The sequence below is a fragment of the Suricata suricatta genome, chromosome 1 (genome assembly GCF_006229205.1).
Source record: "Suricata suricatta isolate VVHF042 chromosome 1, meerkat_22Aug2017_6uvM2_HiC, whole genome shotgun sequence".
NCBI lineage: Eukaryota > Metazoa > Chordata > Mammalia > Carnivora > Herpestidae > Suricata > Suricata suricatta.
The window spans coordinates 120,690,277-120,708,815 of NC_043700.1; the positions used below are offsets into that span (position 1 = coordinate 120,690,277).

General features: G+C 36.1%; 1 protein-coding gene across 1 annotated transcript in view; it reads right to left on the minus strand.

Annotated features, from left to right (window-relative positions):
• The window catches only part of GRID2 (glutamate ionotropic receptor delta type subunit 2), a 1,401,829-nt gene that overhangs the window by 515,978 nt on the left and 867,312 nt on the right, over positions 1 to 18,539 (minus strand). The window contains exon 8 of the mRNA XM_029943131.1: positions 3,726 to 3,845. Within this exon, the coding sequence (XP_029798991.1) occupies positions 3,726 to 3,845 (120 nt within the window). The remainder of the gene's footprint in view (positions 1 to 3,725; positions 3,846 to 18,539) is intronic.

Sequence of the window (18,539 nt, forward strand, 5' to 3'; positions counted from 1 at the left end):
CACAGTGAAGGAAACAATTAAGAAAACTAAAAGGCAATATATAGAATGGAGGGAGATATTTGCAAATGAAAAATATGATAGAGTTAGTATCCAAAATATTTAAAGAACTTCTAAAACTCCACAACCAAAAAACAAATAATCCAATTAAAACATGGGCAGAAGACATGAGTAGACGTTTTTTTAAAGACATACAAATGTCTAACAGACACATTAAAAGATGTTCAACATTATTCATCAACAGAGAAATACAAATCTAAAGTACAATGAGATATCAGCTCACACCTATTAGAATTTCTGAAATCAACAACACAAGAAACAACAGGTGATAGGATATGGAGAAAAAGGAACCCTATTGCACTGTTGGTGGGAATGCAAACTGGTATAGTGACTCTGGAAAACAGTATGGAAATTCCTCAAGAAGTTAAAAATAGAACTACCCTGTGATACAGCAATCACACTAATAGGTATTTGTCCAAAGGATACAAAAATATTAATTCAAAAAGGCACATGCACATTGATGATTACAGCAGCATTATCTATAATAGCCAAATTAATGAAAGAGCCAAATGTCCATCTACTAATGAATGGATAAAGAAGAGGTGATATATGTATACACACTGGAATATTACTCAGCCATCAGAAAGAGTGAAATCTTGCCATTTGTGGTTACGTAAATGGAGCTAGAGTGTATTATGCTAAGTGAAGTAAATCAGAGAAAGACAAATACCGTATGATTTCACTCATATGTGGAATTTAAGAAGCAAAGAGATGAACATATGGGAAGGGGAAAAAAAAGAGGGAGACAAACCATAAGAGCTAGTTAAATAGAGAGAACAAACTGATGGTTGCTGGAGGGGAGGTGGATGGGGGCGTGGGCTAGATGGATGACGGGTACTAAGATGTTATGATGAGCATTGGGTGCTATGTGTAAGTGATGACTCACTATATTCTCCTGAAACCAAAATTACACTATATGTTAACTAACTAGAATTTAAATAAAAAACTTGAAACAAACAAATTACAAAAGAATTACATACTGCAAATCAATGATAAATTAATCACTCTATTGTTGAATGCAAGAGGTCATTAAAGAAACTCCAAATTTATTTAAGGTGTACCTTTATAAGAGTTGGTAGTCAGGACAGAAGACTTTGGTAACTGAAGGCTGACTTCCAGCTGCTAATGCAAAAGTAAAAGTCCCTTGTTGGGAGAGTGGATATTGGTAGAGAATAATGGCACCAGTATTGATGGGCAAGAGGATTTATTTATTATTATTATTTTTTTTTTTGGCAAAGTGTTGGGAAAAGAGCCATCTTTACCATAGCAGATGCTACTTGCCCCAGGGTCTTCAGGGGACTATTATATTTTTTAAATTTGTATCTAAATTCCAGTTAGTTTACAGTGTAATATTAGTTTCATGTGGAGAATTTAGTGATTTGTCACTTACATGCAACACCCAGTGCTCATCACAACAAATGCCTCAATTTCTATTACTTATTTAACCCATCCCTCATCTACCTCCAATCCAATAACCCTCAGTTTGTTCTCCAGATTTAAGAGACTGAAAAATATATGTAATTTTAATAAAAACTTAAATATATATATTTATAACTCCTAGAATCAATTATAAAAAACAGCCTAGAAAAACAGGTACAAAGGCCTTGAATTAGCAGTTAACTCAAAAAGAAATCTAAAGTGCCAAAAAAGTATAAGAAAATATGCAGACGCTTTATATAATCACTGAAACAAAAACTGAAATCATTAAGATATATCATTATATATCCAATCATTTAATACAACTTTTGATGTCTAACAAAACCAAAATTTGGTGAGAACATAGGGCAATGAGAACTCATTGCATTGTTGGTGGTATGAAAATTAGCAAATTTCTATGAAAATGGGTTTGAAGTTATACAGTAAAATTCAAGATATGCTTTCATATATATATATATGTGTGTGTATAATTTAAATATATTTACATATATTTAAGTAGGCTCTAAGCTAAGCATGGAACCCAGTACAGAGCTTTAACTCATGACCCAAAGATCAAGACCTGAGCTGAGATCAAGAGTTGGATGCTCAACCAACTAAGCCACCCAGGTGCCCCAAAATACTTCCTTATATTAAGCAATTCTACTCCAAACCCACAGAAATATATGGACAAGGTCTAGACTATATATCCAAGACATATGTTGAAGAATGTTTATAGCAGCTTTATAGAAGCTTTTCTTATTAATAGTCTAAAAATGGATAGAGACCACAGTGGTTTGGGACACATTCAAGTGGTAGAAAACAATGCAGCCATATGGAAATGACAAGAATGAATAACGCAGACAGAATGACCATAAGAAGCAAGAAAAGAGAATATATGCAATTTTGAGTCTATTCATAAACTGAAATATTCGCAAAATTCAATTATGTTAATTAAAATTGCATATAGTGATAAAACTATATTTAAATTGTAAAGAAATGAGTATCATAAAATCAAGACTAATGATTATACTACTGAGAAGAGGGGTCAGGGTTGTATCAGGGAGAAGCAGTATGTGGGGGTATTTAGGATGCTTGATATGTTATAGTTCTTGGCCATAGTTGTGGTTGTTCCCTTAAAAATAATTCAATAAACTATCCTTGTGTTTTATGCAGTTTTTATGTCTGCTATGTTTCACCATAAAAGAATAATTAAAAACGCAATAATTAGGCTAGTTTCTACTCCTCTCTAGCATAAGTTTACTGGGAAGTTTTTCTGTGGATTAGAATAACTCCTAATTTGTTTTGTCTATATTTTTCTGCAGCCTACATTCCAGCACGGGAGAGAACATCTAACAAAGAACCTCCTATTCTCAATGCAGCAACCTTTATACAGTCAGAAATTTATAGTGGAGGGTTGAAAGGGGAGGGGGAGGGGTAAGGGGGGATGGTCATGGAGGAGGGCACTTGTCGGGAAGAGCACTGGGTGTTATACGGAAACCAATTTGACAATAAACTATTAAAAATTAAAAATAAAAGAATTTTGGAGAGCAAAAAAAAAAAAGAAAAAGAAATTTATAGTTGTGAGCTCTGGAAGTACACTCAATTATCTTAAAATTTTTCCTACCAAAAATATACAAATAATGGCAAATCCAAACTATAGAAAAGCAATTTATGCAGGGCTTTTATGTGTCTCCTTGAGAAAGCTGTTGTGCCAGTAGTTCATAAAACATCCTTTATTAGCACTCACCTTCTTACATGTGGTCTGGAGCAGAGAACAAGAGCTCATTTCCTACAAGCCATTTTCTACTAATTACATGACAAGCATAAACTTTGAATTACTGTAATGTCACTTCTTAGAGTAGACTTTCCCTCTCTCTGTATGAAATTTATCAAAGCTCTTATTCTGATTTTGTACATGTTAAAAGTTAAAAACCAGGCATTTATGCATTCTATAAATATTAAATTCACTACTTTATAAAGATTATTATAATAAATGGAAGATGATGTTAGTTCCCTAGGAAACCATTAGATTACTTTTTTCCTTTAATTATTCTAAGGCATAAATGCAACGTATTGCTTAATACTTCTGATAAGTATTTAAAGTCATTTAAATGCCTAATTCTCCCTTTCCTCTTCTCTTTCAAACTACAATATGGACTTTAATACCTACTGTGACTGTATTGCATGGAGTAAAAGCAAACAATTATAGTTGCTTTAGGAAAAAATGCATTTATCAGTGTGTTTTGTCTTACTTTGCGAACACCTCGGCCAAGCTCTTCTCCGTAGTTCGTTCCAAGAATTTCAAAGTGGACATTGGGATTTCCTCCATTCTCTGCAAATTCTAGCTCTCCAGTCAACCCACTAACTCCACCCTAAAGGAGAGAACAGATACTGCTGTAAGATTTCAGAAGAAGTAAAATAATACTAACAACAACAGCAACAACAACAATAACAACAGTACTAATAATGAGAAGGGGTGGAAAAGAAGGAGAAAAAGTAGGCGTAGGAACACTATTTCTATCTACAAAATAAATATATCAAGCATGCAATTATTAACAGGCTATTTTTTAAATAGGTGCACAGAATAAATAGGAGAGCAACTGAAAGGTAACCTTAATCCAATCTCATCCACTTTAAAAACAAGGGAATTTAGACCTAAAGAGTCAAATGTCTACTCAAAACCACATCATGTTGGAGCTACGACTATTTTCTGGGTAGGATTTTGGCCGCCATATCTTGTGGAATGCACAGACCCATTAGTCAGAAAACAAGATGCTTCTGGAGAGCATAAAATTGACTCTGGAGGCAAGTTTTGACAATATTCGTTCTCTAGCACAATTCTATTCTAATTTGATCTAAAATTATATCTGGATATCTTAAAAGCCATGGTTTCTGATTAGAGATATTTTTTCTTCTTTAAATATCTTTTCCAAATTAAAAAAAATTAAAAAGCTAATCTAGGCTTGAAATCTGTTTTTGCTTTTAAATAGTAATGCTGGCTGTTGAGATTCATTGGGAATTTCCAAACTTCATCTTTCATTCAGCGTGACAGATGTGCATTTCCCCAACAGATGGCAATGTAGGTCATACTTCTCTCATTCTTGTTTATCACTCTTTTCTCAGTTTAGTTTATACGCCTTCACATTATTTAGAATTTTACAAATAAAGATCATATCCCTAATCATTCCTATACTAAAGCATTTTTAACTTAGAATTTTAGCCTGATAACCATATTTATTTGGAAAAATTAATCTGTTTGAAAATCGCTTCATTATCACCTCTCTCATGTTGATTCGTAACTATATATCTCATTTGCCATACCCTCTAACTCAAGTTCCAGTCTTTTTTGGCAGGTTTTATGCTATGTGCTGTATCTTCTACTTCGTCTGTGTCTTGTAGGCCATAATATGACACTACATTCAAAACAGACATTCAATAAAACAATTGCATACTCATTAATTTCAGTGTCTATTTTATTTTTGCAATAGCAATTATCAACAAAACTGATTCTCCACTACTATTTTTTAAATTGTTTAAAAAATTATTTTATTTAACAGAGAGAGAGAGACAGAATGCAAGCAGGGAGGGGCAGAGAGAGGAGACATAGAATCCTAACAGGCTCCAGCCTCTGCTGTCAGCATAGATAAAGCCCAACACAGCGCTTGAACCCACGAACCGCAAGATCATGACCTGAGCTGAAGTCAGAGGTTTAACTGACTGAGCCACCCCTCTGCTACTATTTTTTTAAAACACATTTTATTTTTTTAAATTTATTTTTATTTTTTAAATTATTATTAGTTTTTAATGGTTTATTGTCAAATTGGTTTCCATATAACACCCAGTGCTCTTCCCCACAAGTGCCATCCTCCATTACCACCACCTCCCTTACTCCTCCCCTGCCCCCCTCAACCTTCGGTTCCTTTTCCATATTCAATAGTCTCTCAGGTTTTGTGTCCCTCTCTCTCCCCCACTCTCTTTCCCCCTTCCTCTCCCCATGGTCCTCCATTAGGTTTCTCCTGTTTTCCTGTTAGACCTATGAGAGCAAACATATGGTATCTCTCCCTCTCCGCTTGACTTATTTCACTTAGCATGACACCCTCAAGGTCCATCCACTTTGCTACAAATGGCCATATTTCATTATTTCTCATTGCCATGTAGTATTCAATTGCATATATATACCACATCTTCTTGATCCATTCATCAGGTGATGGACATTTGGGCTCTTCATGATTTGGCTATTGTTGACAGTGCTGCTATGAACATTGGGGTGCATGTGCCCCTATGCATCAGCACTTCTGTATCTCTTGGGTAAATCCCTGCTACGATTTCTTAATAAGCCAGATTCTCTTTTATTATATAGTCTTATTAATAAAAATATGTTGATTTTGATTTGTCTATGCTCTACCCCTATATGATTAGCAGTTAACAGCATGGATTTGGGAATAGGACTTCCTAAATTTGAAAAATGGTGGCAGAATCTACTTGTTGGTAAACCTGGCTAAGTCACTTAATTTCTCTATGCCCCAGTTTCTACATCTGTTAAATGGCAAAATAATAGTGCCAACCCCAGAATATTATTATGCATCTTATAAAGCCATACCCATAAGAAATATAGAAGAGTGCCTGAGTGGTGAGAACTTAATTACTATCATCACCATCATCATCATCATCATCAGCAGCAGCAGCATCATCATGATTATCTAGATAATTATTTCATTCTTTATTTCAGAGTTTCTAGTTCTTCCAGAAATTGTAGGCATACTCCTGATCTTTTTCAGCTAGTTTGCAACCCCAAGGTTTCAAAATTTCATTATATGTTTGAATCTTTTTATGTTTTGGGGAATGTTTTTTGCAAATTTGGCTCAACAACATTTCACTGAATAGTATTTGGGGGAAAAAGTGTTAAAGCACCTGGTCTAAGATCCCATTAACTTTTTCTACTGTTACATGTGTTGTGGGGGCGGAGGGTGAAGGCCAGGGTGAGAAAAAAAAGAAAGGAGGTTGCCTTACTCAACAAGACCTCCAGGTAGAGACTAGCAATATTTAATAGGGGAAAAAAAGTCTTTACAAAAACCCTTAGCAGAATGTCCTGTGTAGTAAATAAACTCAGGATTTATGGAAAAATTGCTTATGGCTCCCATGAAAATGTCCTAAAGGTTTATACTTTCTAGAGTAAAAAAAATGGAGATATTTCATAATGTATATTATGTGGGGTAAACCAATAAAACCCTCCTTACAGACAGGGTGTGCGTGTCCAACGTGAGAAGAAAGGGTTTGGAGAGTGATGTAGAAAGCCCCGCAGTCCCTCTCCTCTGTGTCTCTTGACTGGCTGGATCTCTGATATGGGTAAATTAGGCTATTATTGCAAGCCGGTTTGATCTTATGTGTTTACTCGGTACTAACATCTCAAATAATTCAATTATCACTTAAGAATTTAAACATTGGAGTAAGTGTAGTGGATCTTATTATCAGTAATATCCCTACATGGCAAATACTGTAGGAGTTTGACTGACAGATATAACTTATATTTTTATACCTAAGTTCAACTGATGGTATTAAAAAATCTTCTTATTATAGATTTTATTGTCTGTTTTCACATATCTACCCCAATAATATCTCTTAATTAGATCAGAGTTTAAACTTTTGTCTTAGTACTTATTTCTAGGGAAAAAACCAAAAATATTATAATTCAATATGATTGCTACCTTGCAAAAATGCTATACTCCTGACGTTTTTAGACTTTTGAGCACTAAACTGTCCAGCACTATATTAATTTTACGCCCAATCAATACTCACGTGGTCACTCTAGGCCAGCTTTTTTACCCCTAGCTTGTATCTGGTACTGAGCAACTTAGTCTACTTACATCGTATACAAGCTACAGAAACAAAACAACAACAACAACAACAACAAAAATCCCACAAATCAAGGGACCTGCATTTAGTTAACTGTGGCCTCCACTTACCCTTTTCACCTTTTTGACGCTGTAATTTATCTCCTTTGTGTTCCATTCTTAAGGAGAGGTTAGCATGCATAGTCACTAAAACCTTTCCTCATGAAGACATACGGAATGCTTGAGAGGTTGGTATTTCAAGCAAATAAACCCTTTAACTGAAGTCCTTTGTTATCTGACCCAAACTTAACCTCTCTGACTTTTGATTGCCTAAGTCTATTCTCATGCTTTTGAGCTTTTTAGTTTTATTTTTTCATCTATCCTCAGATCAACTTGGAAAACCAAGCCTTGATAAAAATATGTGCAGACCAGGTGGTAATGAGCAGTCATTATCTTTGTACATGCACAGTTGCATTTTTTATCTCTTGGTGATGCAGCAGATTCTAAACAGAACAAGCTAATGGGACATTGATAGTATGAATAACACATACAAGTAATTTCTAAATGTCCTTTAACTTGACAGTAAAAAATGCTGCCAGGGTAAATCTTTTTTAAAATATCAAGCAAAATTGGTCTGGATTTTATCCTGCCCTATCTTTATAGAAATACCAGTGGGTATCAAATATAGAAAGGAGAAAGGAAGAAAAATAAAATGAGGAGAATCAAAGGTAGGGAATAATTTACCACTAGATAATCAGTTGCTCAAAAGGCAACATTTTGTTGCTCCCCTATAGATAGGGTAAGTTGGGGGAAAAAAGAAGAAAAACTATTTACTAAGAATTTATTTCTCTCTTTTATGAAGCTGAAAGACTTTTCCCTAAGCTTGAACTGCACAGTAACTCAGAGATACTTTTGGAGGATCATCTGGAACATCAAATATTTATGACACTCATCTATGTTGCTTATACATATTTCTAGGTTTCTTGAAACCTGCAGACATGCTTGGTAAACAAGAACACTCTGTAAATAAACATGTGTCCAGAAAAGCAGAGAAGACTCTGAAAGATGCCAGACACAGCGGTGGGCCCTGGTGCCCTCATGTTCATAAGTTAATTTCAGATAGAAAAATCCCTGACAGAAGAAAAATACTCCATTTTTTACCCAGAAAACAAATATAATGGTAGAGAAATGCTACAGTATAAGATGAATAAAACCACAAAAAAATTAAAATGAAAAAAACACTTTATTGGTGTGAAATGCTTAGGAAAATTTGAAGTTGCCGTATAACATTTCTATGTGTATATTCATGCATACATGTGTACATATGTGTATTCACATGTATATTCATTCATAATAGATACTTGCAGCTAACTGAGAGTAAACAGGATATTACTAGTAATTTGATCATGCTACCTACATCTTAGAGGAAAAGAAACTAAGGCCCAGACAAAAAGTTATTGAGGAGCCTGAACTGAACCCTCCATTCTGTGATTCATACTTTTTCTTCTGGACTATATAAACTGTGTGTCCAATATAACATACGTATACCATAGTGGACTGCTCAAAAAATCCTCTCTGATTTTATACGATTTATGATTCAAATGCCCTAAAGCCAGAGAATATATTGACAAGTCCACAAGAATTCTTATTGTAAGGGCACATACTGCATTTTAAAAGCTCTCGTAACAACAACAACAACAAAAGTTTATTTGCACACACTTTGTACAAAGGCTATATGATAGTCCAAGTTGGTACTGCTACTGGTAATTCAGATTATATTTTCCTAAATTATCTCTCTCTCGTCCAGATTTGTAAATTCTATATAGTACAGAGTGCTTTACACAAAAAGCAAGGCAATATGTTTCCATTCCTCTAAATTTACAAGTTAAATAACAATAACAACAAAATCTCCAACTTCATAAGAGTTATTTTTCTCCAAGCCAGATGCCTAGAATCTTTTTTTCTCCCCTGCATATTTATGTAAAGTCATCAAATTGTATTTCAACCACCTAAATATCTTTAAAAGATATCTATTTCTATCCATCCCCATGACCAACACCACTGCCCTTTGTTTCCTTTGAGTTGGAGCACCAGCCTCTTAATTGGAGTTTTCACATCCAGTCTGTCTTGGTCCAATGGCAGGTGTGTCGTGGACTCTCCACTTGGCAGTCAATGAGTTATCTGGTTTTGTCATTCCCTGCTCTCATGTAAAATACCTCAGTTACTTGACTTTACCCCTTGAACAAAGTCCAGGAAATTTAACATGGTTTGCAAAACCCTTCATGATCTTTCCCTGTCTACCTTATTTTAGCTAGTAAGGAACCATGTCCCGATTCTACATCTATTTCAGCCAACCCGGTCTTATTTCAGATGCTTACGTGTGCCAAGCACTCTTTTCTCCAAACCCGAGAATATTCTGTTGCCCTTGCATGAAACATTCTTCCTCCCCATTCCTGGAATACTCTTCCCTTTCTTTTCTTGGCTAATAACTACTCATCTTAAATGTTTCCTCTTATCTGTCATGCTTATACCTAAATAGGTCCTCCAGTCACATATTTCCAGAACAGTTGGTGTTTCCCCTTTTGTAGAACCAATCACACTTGTACTATTTTTGATACTTCATTCTCCTTCCTTATTCTGTGATCTCACGGTACAGCATATGGTAGCACTCAGTAAATATTTGTTGAATGAATACATTACCATATAAGAATTAGAGTAAATTCAATACTTTTGCCATTTCAAAGAATACTTCTTTAGTTTTTAAATCTTTATTTATTTATTTTTAGACAGACAATGGGGAGAGAGAGAGAGTGAGAGAGTGAGAGAGAGAGCAGGGGCAGAGAGAGAGAGGAGAGAGTGAGAATTCCAAGCAGGCTCCACACCATCAGTGTACAGCCCCATGCAGGGCATCTCATCAACAGTGAGTCATGACCAGAGCCAAAATCAAGAGTTGGCTGCCTAACCGATTGAGCCGCCGATGCACTCCATACTTCTTTAGATAGCAGCATGCATCAAGACGGCTTTGAGGGACACTTTTAGTGCGGAGCCTGCTTGGGATTCTCGCTCCCTCTCATTCTGCCCCTCCCTTACTCACACGTGTGCATTTTTTCTCTCTCTCTCTCAAAATCAATGAACTTAAAAAAAAGAACTCTTTTAAATAGAATTGGTACCAATATAAGAAAATGTATTGGTTGTTAAATGATTTTAGAAACTGACACAAGTGTTGATATATTCTATTTTCCCACATTTTGTATTGAAAAAAATCACCATAAAGGAATTAGCAGAAATTGATCATTTAAGCCAATGCAGAAGTATTTGATTTAAGGATCTATCAAATCTTGATTGTCTTACTCATGTAGAACACATAGAAAATGTCAGTGCTTTTATATGTAATCACATATTTTATATAGTATTTTTCTTAGTTTTTTTTGAATTAAACAATTTTGAATTTTTGAACTTTTTAAAGCATATTCTTTCTAAAACTCAGGTCTTATTTTGTCATATCCATGCTCAAAAATTCTTTAGGGTCTTGTACTTACCTAAAAAATACATTCCTTTCCTCAAAATCTCTGTAATCTGGACTAGTCTCTCCATGCATTTTATCCACTGGTAAATTGTTGTCAGTTGTCCACATGATTTATTCAAATAGATATATCTGCTGGAATGTTCCCACAACCTGAAATGTCTTCTTCTCCATAGCTTTACATATCTTAAACCTGTTAATTTTCAAGTTCTCACTAATACGCTATCAGTTTCATATAAATTTTCTAATCAGTTTTCTGTTTTGGGTAGGTTCCCAGGGAAATACTTCTGAATTGATTTGCTTATTTGCAGGAGGTTACCAGAAGTGCTCCTAGGAAAAGCAGTTGCAAAGAAGTATGAGAAGAAGGACTGGAAAAGGAGAGGTGACACAGTGATGGAAATACAGCAACAGCTCAGGTGATGCCATGAGCCAGTCTCTAGCAAAATAACTCTTGGGAGTTATCCCAGTGGAAGGCAAGGAACTCAGACCATTGTGCAATGTCAGTCGCTGGATGCATGCAATCCCAGGAAGGGTGTGGAGCAGCCCTCTGCTGCCCAGAGCAGTTCCTGCACTGAGGCTCAGCTGTGAGCCTTCCCAGGAAGGAGCACCTCAGGTGAGAAATGGGGGTCTACACAGTACACTGTAGGGTTCCACGGTGTCCTATTTTTGCCATGCTTGGAGCATTTTGTTGTCTCTCACCTCATAAGTACAGCTGTTCACATAATAATATTCATTACTAGGCTCTAAATTTTTTTTTTGGATAATCACATAAAAGAGTTTGAATAATACATCCCACACTATAGGCATTTAATAAATGTCTGTTAAAGGAGTGATAAATACATGAATGAACAGAGTGTACTCTTGGAAGCTGAATCAACATTAACAGTAAGACAAAAATAGAGAATGATCACCATTTAATTTTAGAACAAGTCTGTAAATAAAAATACTCTGCCCACATTGCCTGGGTGTAATATTATTCCACAGCCTCAGAAAGATGGTAGATATATATGGATTTAACTGGTTTCTAAATGTCCCAGAGAATCGTTTTTCAAACTGTGGTTCTAAGAACCAGTTGTGGTGGCTGTCTACCTAGGGAGGTCCCCTCCCACTCTCTCCCAGAGCAGCTCGGCTTTCGTTTTACTTATTATTTAGTTTAAAAGGTTTGAAAGCTTTCTTTAGGATATATAACATCAACAAATCTAAATTATACAACATGAAGATTCCCTACCAAAATATATATTACAGTTGTATGTAGATTCTTATAGTAAAGAATGCATATGTGTGCTAACAAACTTTTTGTCACAAGAGCTTTTAAAAATGCAGTTTATGCTTTTGGAATAGTCCCCCTTGCACACTCACCAATTCCCACTCCAAATTCAAGGCATTTGAAAAAACCTACATTGACAGACACTAAGATATTGTTTATATAATATTTGCACATGGTAATTATATCTTTGATTTCTTGGTGTATGGATTTTCTTTAGTCAAATGAATCTGAGAGTAGTTGAATAAAAACTACCACCATGAATAAGAAAAAGGGTCAATGGTATGGTATACAGAACACAGGACTAAAAGCCAAACAACTTGGTATTGAAACTAATTTGCTTTTAACCAACTGTTAACAAGTCATTTAATTTTTCTGAGGCTCAGTTTTCTCCATCTTAAAATTGGGGAACAATTAGATTTATTTGATCTTGCTACTCTAAAATTGTATGTTACTAATGAATTCTAAAAATTAAAAAAAAAAGGAAAAAAAAATGTATCAGGAAGGTACCTTCCTTACCTAATTAAAAAAATCTTTTCAGGGGTTCCTGAGTGGCTCAGAACATCTGACTCTTGGTTTGTCTCAGGTCATGAACTCATGGTTTTGAGAGTTTGAGCTCCACAAAGGACTCTGCATTGGCAGCACAGAGCTTGCTTAGGAGTCTCTCTCTCTCTCCCTCTCTCTCTGCCCCTCCCCCACTCACAATGTCTCTGTCTCTCTCAAAATTAATTTAAAAAAAACTAAAAATTTTAAAAATATATTTTCAAATAATACATTTGATATACATAATAGCAAAACACTTGTGGCATATTTATTATACCAAGATTCTATTTACCATCAAAATTATGCAAATTTAGAAGTAGAAGCTAAAGCAGTTAGCCAAGAAAATTTTATTTTATTGTTTTTTAAATTAGGAAAAAATGTTTTGCATATTAGAAGAAAGTGGCATACATTAACTTAGAACTCGATCATTTCCAATCATTAATTCCCGATCTTACAGTAGCCAAAAGAACTAGCTTCTAGAAGGAATTACATTTGAGTGCTACAATAGGGAGAAAGGCTCTGGTTTGTCTTATCTCCTATCACAAAAACCCCTAACATCTGGATGATTACTATTAGAGAGTTTGGCAGAAAAAACAAACAAACAAAATAACAAAACAAATACCCTGACTGCCATCTTCAAAAAACACCGACATCCTGCTATCTGTGTATATGTACAGATTAAAAGCTCTGGTGCTAAAAAAATGTCATGGCAAGAAAATAACTTCTACTGTATATATTGCAAATTGGCACCATATTTTTACTTAAAATGTGGGGGATGTAATGAAAACATACACTTTTTGAAAACACACTTTACTAAGAAAATGGAACCCAAGTTAAAAAGAATTTTTATGGAGCCAGATAATGATCTTAGAATCTATTTCTGCTGATGGCAGCAAGAGGCAACTGATTGGCCTATTTGCCAAGCATATATGGAAGGAAATGCAATGCCCAAGTGCAGACAAGCAGAACGCACAGCACTATTCACAAAAGATTCAGAGCAAGCAAACGGTTCTTCTAGTCACTGTCAAGATGTCATCATCGGCCAAAGCATGAAGCGCTTCATCAAACATATCTTTGGCAATTGCTATGTCAGAGTGTCTCTGAACATCTTCAAAAAGTTGTGAGTATTTAGAGCCCATGTTTTGCCCTAACATAAAATATGTTGGGTGGTTTTTTTTTTCAGTGCTTCAGGTAACTCTTCGTCCCATTTCAGAGAGGTGGCACTCATTTCTGCAGTAAGAGATATGTCCATAGTGCCAGTCCAGGGGTTCTGCTAAGTAGACTCATGACTCCAGCTATTAAGAGTATACAGAAACCATTCCTCAGTTACTCCCCATCTTCTGCATCCTCCTTGAGTCTACATAAGCCTGGACAAGAGTCTGGCTGGCTTCCTGGCTCAGCCAAGACATGATGGTGTTGTGAGCATAAGCAATGTAATTGAGTACTGCCATGTTTGTGAACCTCTTCTCCACTTGCTCCTTGCTCTGGTAGCACAGAGCCACATGGTGGTGAATCAGATGACTGTCATAGGCTTCATCCTGAGGGTCCAGGATGAGAAAGATCAAATCAAACCTTTATAGTATATGAGGTAGCCGGATATTACCAATGTTTTTGTTTGTTTGTTTTGTTTTGTTTTTTTTAGAATTCCATTGAGACTCAATAAAATTTGCTGCTGCCAGGATAAAGGTGCATGCATTGAGCTGACAAATAATTCCAGCCTTTGCAGTAGAGAGAGTCAGCCATCCCATGACTTCATGCAATGCCGATCCTGTAATTTATCTTCGCAAACATCAATACAGCAGATGGTATTTTCACTCAGGACAAACTCACCTGTCTTCAGGACCACTTGCCTTATCTCAAGGTCATTTGCAATATATTATCTATATCTATATCTATATCTGTATCTGTATCTGTATCTACTCTTAGTTGGTCTCAGGAGACTTGGTTTTATATGTAATGCAGAAGTTCGAACTTACTGGTCTTCGGGTCACCACACATCAGGACATTCTTAGCACAAAGTCTAACCCAAGTGACTAAAATCTTTCCTTTTTCTAAGGAAGAGCTGAAGCAAGATTCCCCTTTTTAAAATCTTCATGTTTCTACAAGCTTGGAGCTGAGGCTGAAGCAAGGCTCTTGTAAATCCCTTCTTTTTTGTAAAGTTCCTTAAGCAATTCCACATGCTTCTCTGAAAAAGTTTCTGTTCTATGACTCCGTCTGATTCTTTATGTAAATGTTCTGCAACCATTTTCTGCTAATAAATGCCATCATGTGGGTTTTGTTGACAGACTTCACATTACTCATTCTTGAATTAATTCAGTAAGTAACATTATAGATAGATGTCTGTAATATTTGCTCTTTTCCCAGGTTGAACCTTGCCAACAAGTTCATTGTGAACAAAAAGAATAGTGTGAGGCATCTGCCTTGCGTGCATATTTTCAGGAGACTCTTGAAGTTCGATCATCTGCTTGCCTGAGAACACAGAGTGTTTATGGGTCAGCACTCATTCACATGGGGCTCAGTGATTAAGCCATGGTCCATCTCCACCACGGCAGTGAGGGGTGCACACATGGCATTGCAAGAAGGACTTCAGGATCTCTGAAAGCAGCTAGGACATCCTAATCAACATGTCACTGGAGGTACTAGATTGGTCAATGTCTTCCAAGTTCAGGTTTCTCATGTAATTAGTCTTCAATACATTTAATGGTCCTGCTTCAATCTGATGATCTAAGATTGAGACAGGTAACTGTTAGAGAAGCTTTCATTGATAGTCATGCTAAAAGTTGAGTGAGTGACACATGTCTGTATAGATTTTTGCAAATAATTTTGTTTGTTCACAGTTTACACTTTAAGATGACTCCTCAGATGATGAATGATGCTGAGCATCCTTTTATGTGTCTGTTAGCCATTTGGATGTCTTCTTTGAAAAAATTCCTATTCATGTCTTCTGCCCATTTCCTCACTGGATTATTTGTTTTTCAGGTGTTGAGTTTGGTAAGTTATTTATAGATATTGGATACTAGCCCTCTATCTGACATGTCATTTGCAAATATCTTTTCCCATTCCATTGGTTACCTCTTAGTTTAAAAAAATAGTGTTTATTTACTTTTGAGAGAGAGAGAGAGAGAGAGAGAGAGAGAGAGAGAGAGAGAGAGAGAGCCAGAGAGAAAGAGAGAATGAGTGGGGAAGGGACAAAGAGGGCAGGAGACACAGAATCTGAAGTAGGCTCCAGGCTCTGAGCTGTCAGCACAGAGACCAAGGCGGGGCCTGAACCCACCGGACCCTGAGATCATGACCTGAGACGAAGTGAGATCACCAACCAACTGAGCCACACAGGCACTCTACCTTTTAGTTTTGTTGATTGTTTCCTTTGCTGTGCATAAGTTTTTATCTTGATGAGGTCCCAATAGTTCATTTTTGCTCTTATTTTCCTTGCCTGCAGACATGTGTCAAGTAAGAAGTTGCTGTGGCCAAGGTCAATGAAGTTGTTGCCTGTTTTCTCTTCTAGGATTTGATGGTTTCCTGTCTCACATTAGGTCTTTTGTCCATTTGGAATTTATTTTTGCATATGGTGTAAGAAAGTAGCCCAGTGCCATTCTTCTGCATGTGGCTGTCCAGTTCTCCCAGCACCATTTGCTAAAGAGACTGTCTTTTCTTCACTGGATAATCTTTCCTGTTTTGTCAAAGATTATTTGGACATACAATTGTGGGCCCAGTTATGAGTTCTCAATTCTATTCCATTGGTCCATGTGTCTGTTTTTGTGTCAATACCATACTGTCTTAATGATTACAGTTTTGTAGTAAAGGCTAAAGTCTGGGATTGTAATATCTCCTGCTTTGGTTTTCTTTTTCAAAATTACTTTGGCTATTGAAGGTCTTTTGTGGTTCCATACAAATTTTAGGATTGCTTGTTCTGGCTCTGAGAAGAATCCACATTGAGATACCACCTCACATGGCTCAGAGTGGCTAAAATTAACAATTCAGGAGACAAGATGTTGGTGAGGATGTGGAGAAAGGGGAACCCTCTTGCATTGTTGGTGGGAATGCAAACTGGTGCAGCCACTCTGAAAAATTGTGTGGAGGCTCCTCAAAACTTTAAAAATAGAATTACCCTACAACCCAGCAGTAGCACTGCTAGGGATTCATCTAAAAGATACAGGAGTGTTGATTCATAGGGGAACATCTACCTCAATGTTTATAGCAGTGCTATCAACAATAGCCAAATTATGGAAAGAGCCCAAATGTCCATCAACTGAGGAAAGGATAAAGAAGATGTGGTGTACACACACACACACACACACACACACACACACACACACACACAAAATGAAATACTACTCAGCGATAAAACAGAATGAAATTCTGTTATTTGCAACAATGTGGATGGAACTGGAGGATATTTTGTTAAGTGAAATAAGTCAGTCAGAGAAAGACAGATATCATATGTTTTCACTCATACATGGATTTGAGAAACTTAACAGAAAGACCATGGAGGAAAGGAAAGAAAAAAAACTAGTTAGAAACAGAGAGGGAAGAAAGTCATAAGAGGCCTTTAAATATAGAGAACAAACTGAGGGTTGATGGGGGTGAGGGGCAGGGAAAATGGGTGATGGGCATTGAGGAGGGCTCTTTTTGGGAGGAGTATTGGGTGTTGTATGTAAGTGATGAATCATGGAAATCTATTTCCAAAGGCAAGGACACACTATATACACTATATGTTAGCTAACTTCACAATAAATTATATACATAAAAATAAAGTGACTCCCCAGTTATATCAAACTACCTATCACTACGTGTACAAAGTTCCCATAATATCTATGGCAACATTTTCTTCTTTAACCAGAGGGTCAGTAAAATGTTAACAACCCCCCAATTTTTTTGCACGTTGCTATATTTATATATGTTGCTCAAATCACAAGTTTTTGGCCCACAGACTGCTCACTGGCTACCATATCCTCTGTTGCTAGCACATCCTGCAAATTCACCCACAAACACTTTCATGTAGACCCCCACATCAAGCCTCTGCCTCTGGCTGTGCCACTAACACAACAGTTTGAGGTTGCCTCTACCCAAGAGCTATAAGTGCCATATGTCAGTGGTGAGTTAGCATTCAAACCGAGATGAAGAGTTGAAGAATGGATCGGATGTGAGCTGGAAAATAATGTATCTTGAATGAAAGACTCATTTAATATACATATATTAAAAATATATATAAAATATCAGAATTAGATAATGACATTCATTTCACTTGAGGATGGTATCAATGTCAACTTGAAAAAGACAAAAGAATAAGCTATGAAGAAAGAAGTGAGAATCAGGAGTCAAGTTTCAAGTGTTGATCAGCTTAATCACAAAATATATCAAACATCAACCACTACCTTACATACCTACAATATCTAGTTTGAAAACATAATGGAAACAAATTATCTTCATGATAATGTGTACACATATGCATACACACAGACATACACACTCATAACTTTTTAAAATTTTAGGACAAATAATGAAAATAGGTATGAAGGACCCTGTAAGTCTTTACTGAAGGCTATAAAAGATGACTATATGGAAAGATACCATGTCCCTTGATAGTTCAACAGAATATTTTACAAAAAATTATCATTTTCTCGAAAATAATCTGTAAAATTCATATAAATAACAATGGCTTAAAAGTCACTGATAATATCTGGGAGAAATGAACATTTGAGAATTGGCCTCTATTTTTTTTAGGAAGAGAAATGTGGACGTACCTATCTACCACTTCATAAAATAAACTGTAAAGCTTCAATACAACGGTGTACTGGAAACCACCACCTCCTCCTGTATAAATGTTTTGGACATTTACAGTACTCATGTCAACTGCATTGCTTTTTTATCTCTTCTCTCACCCCCTTAAAAAGAATACAAATTA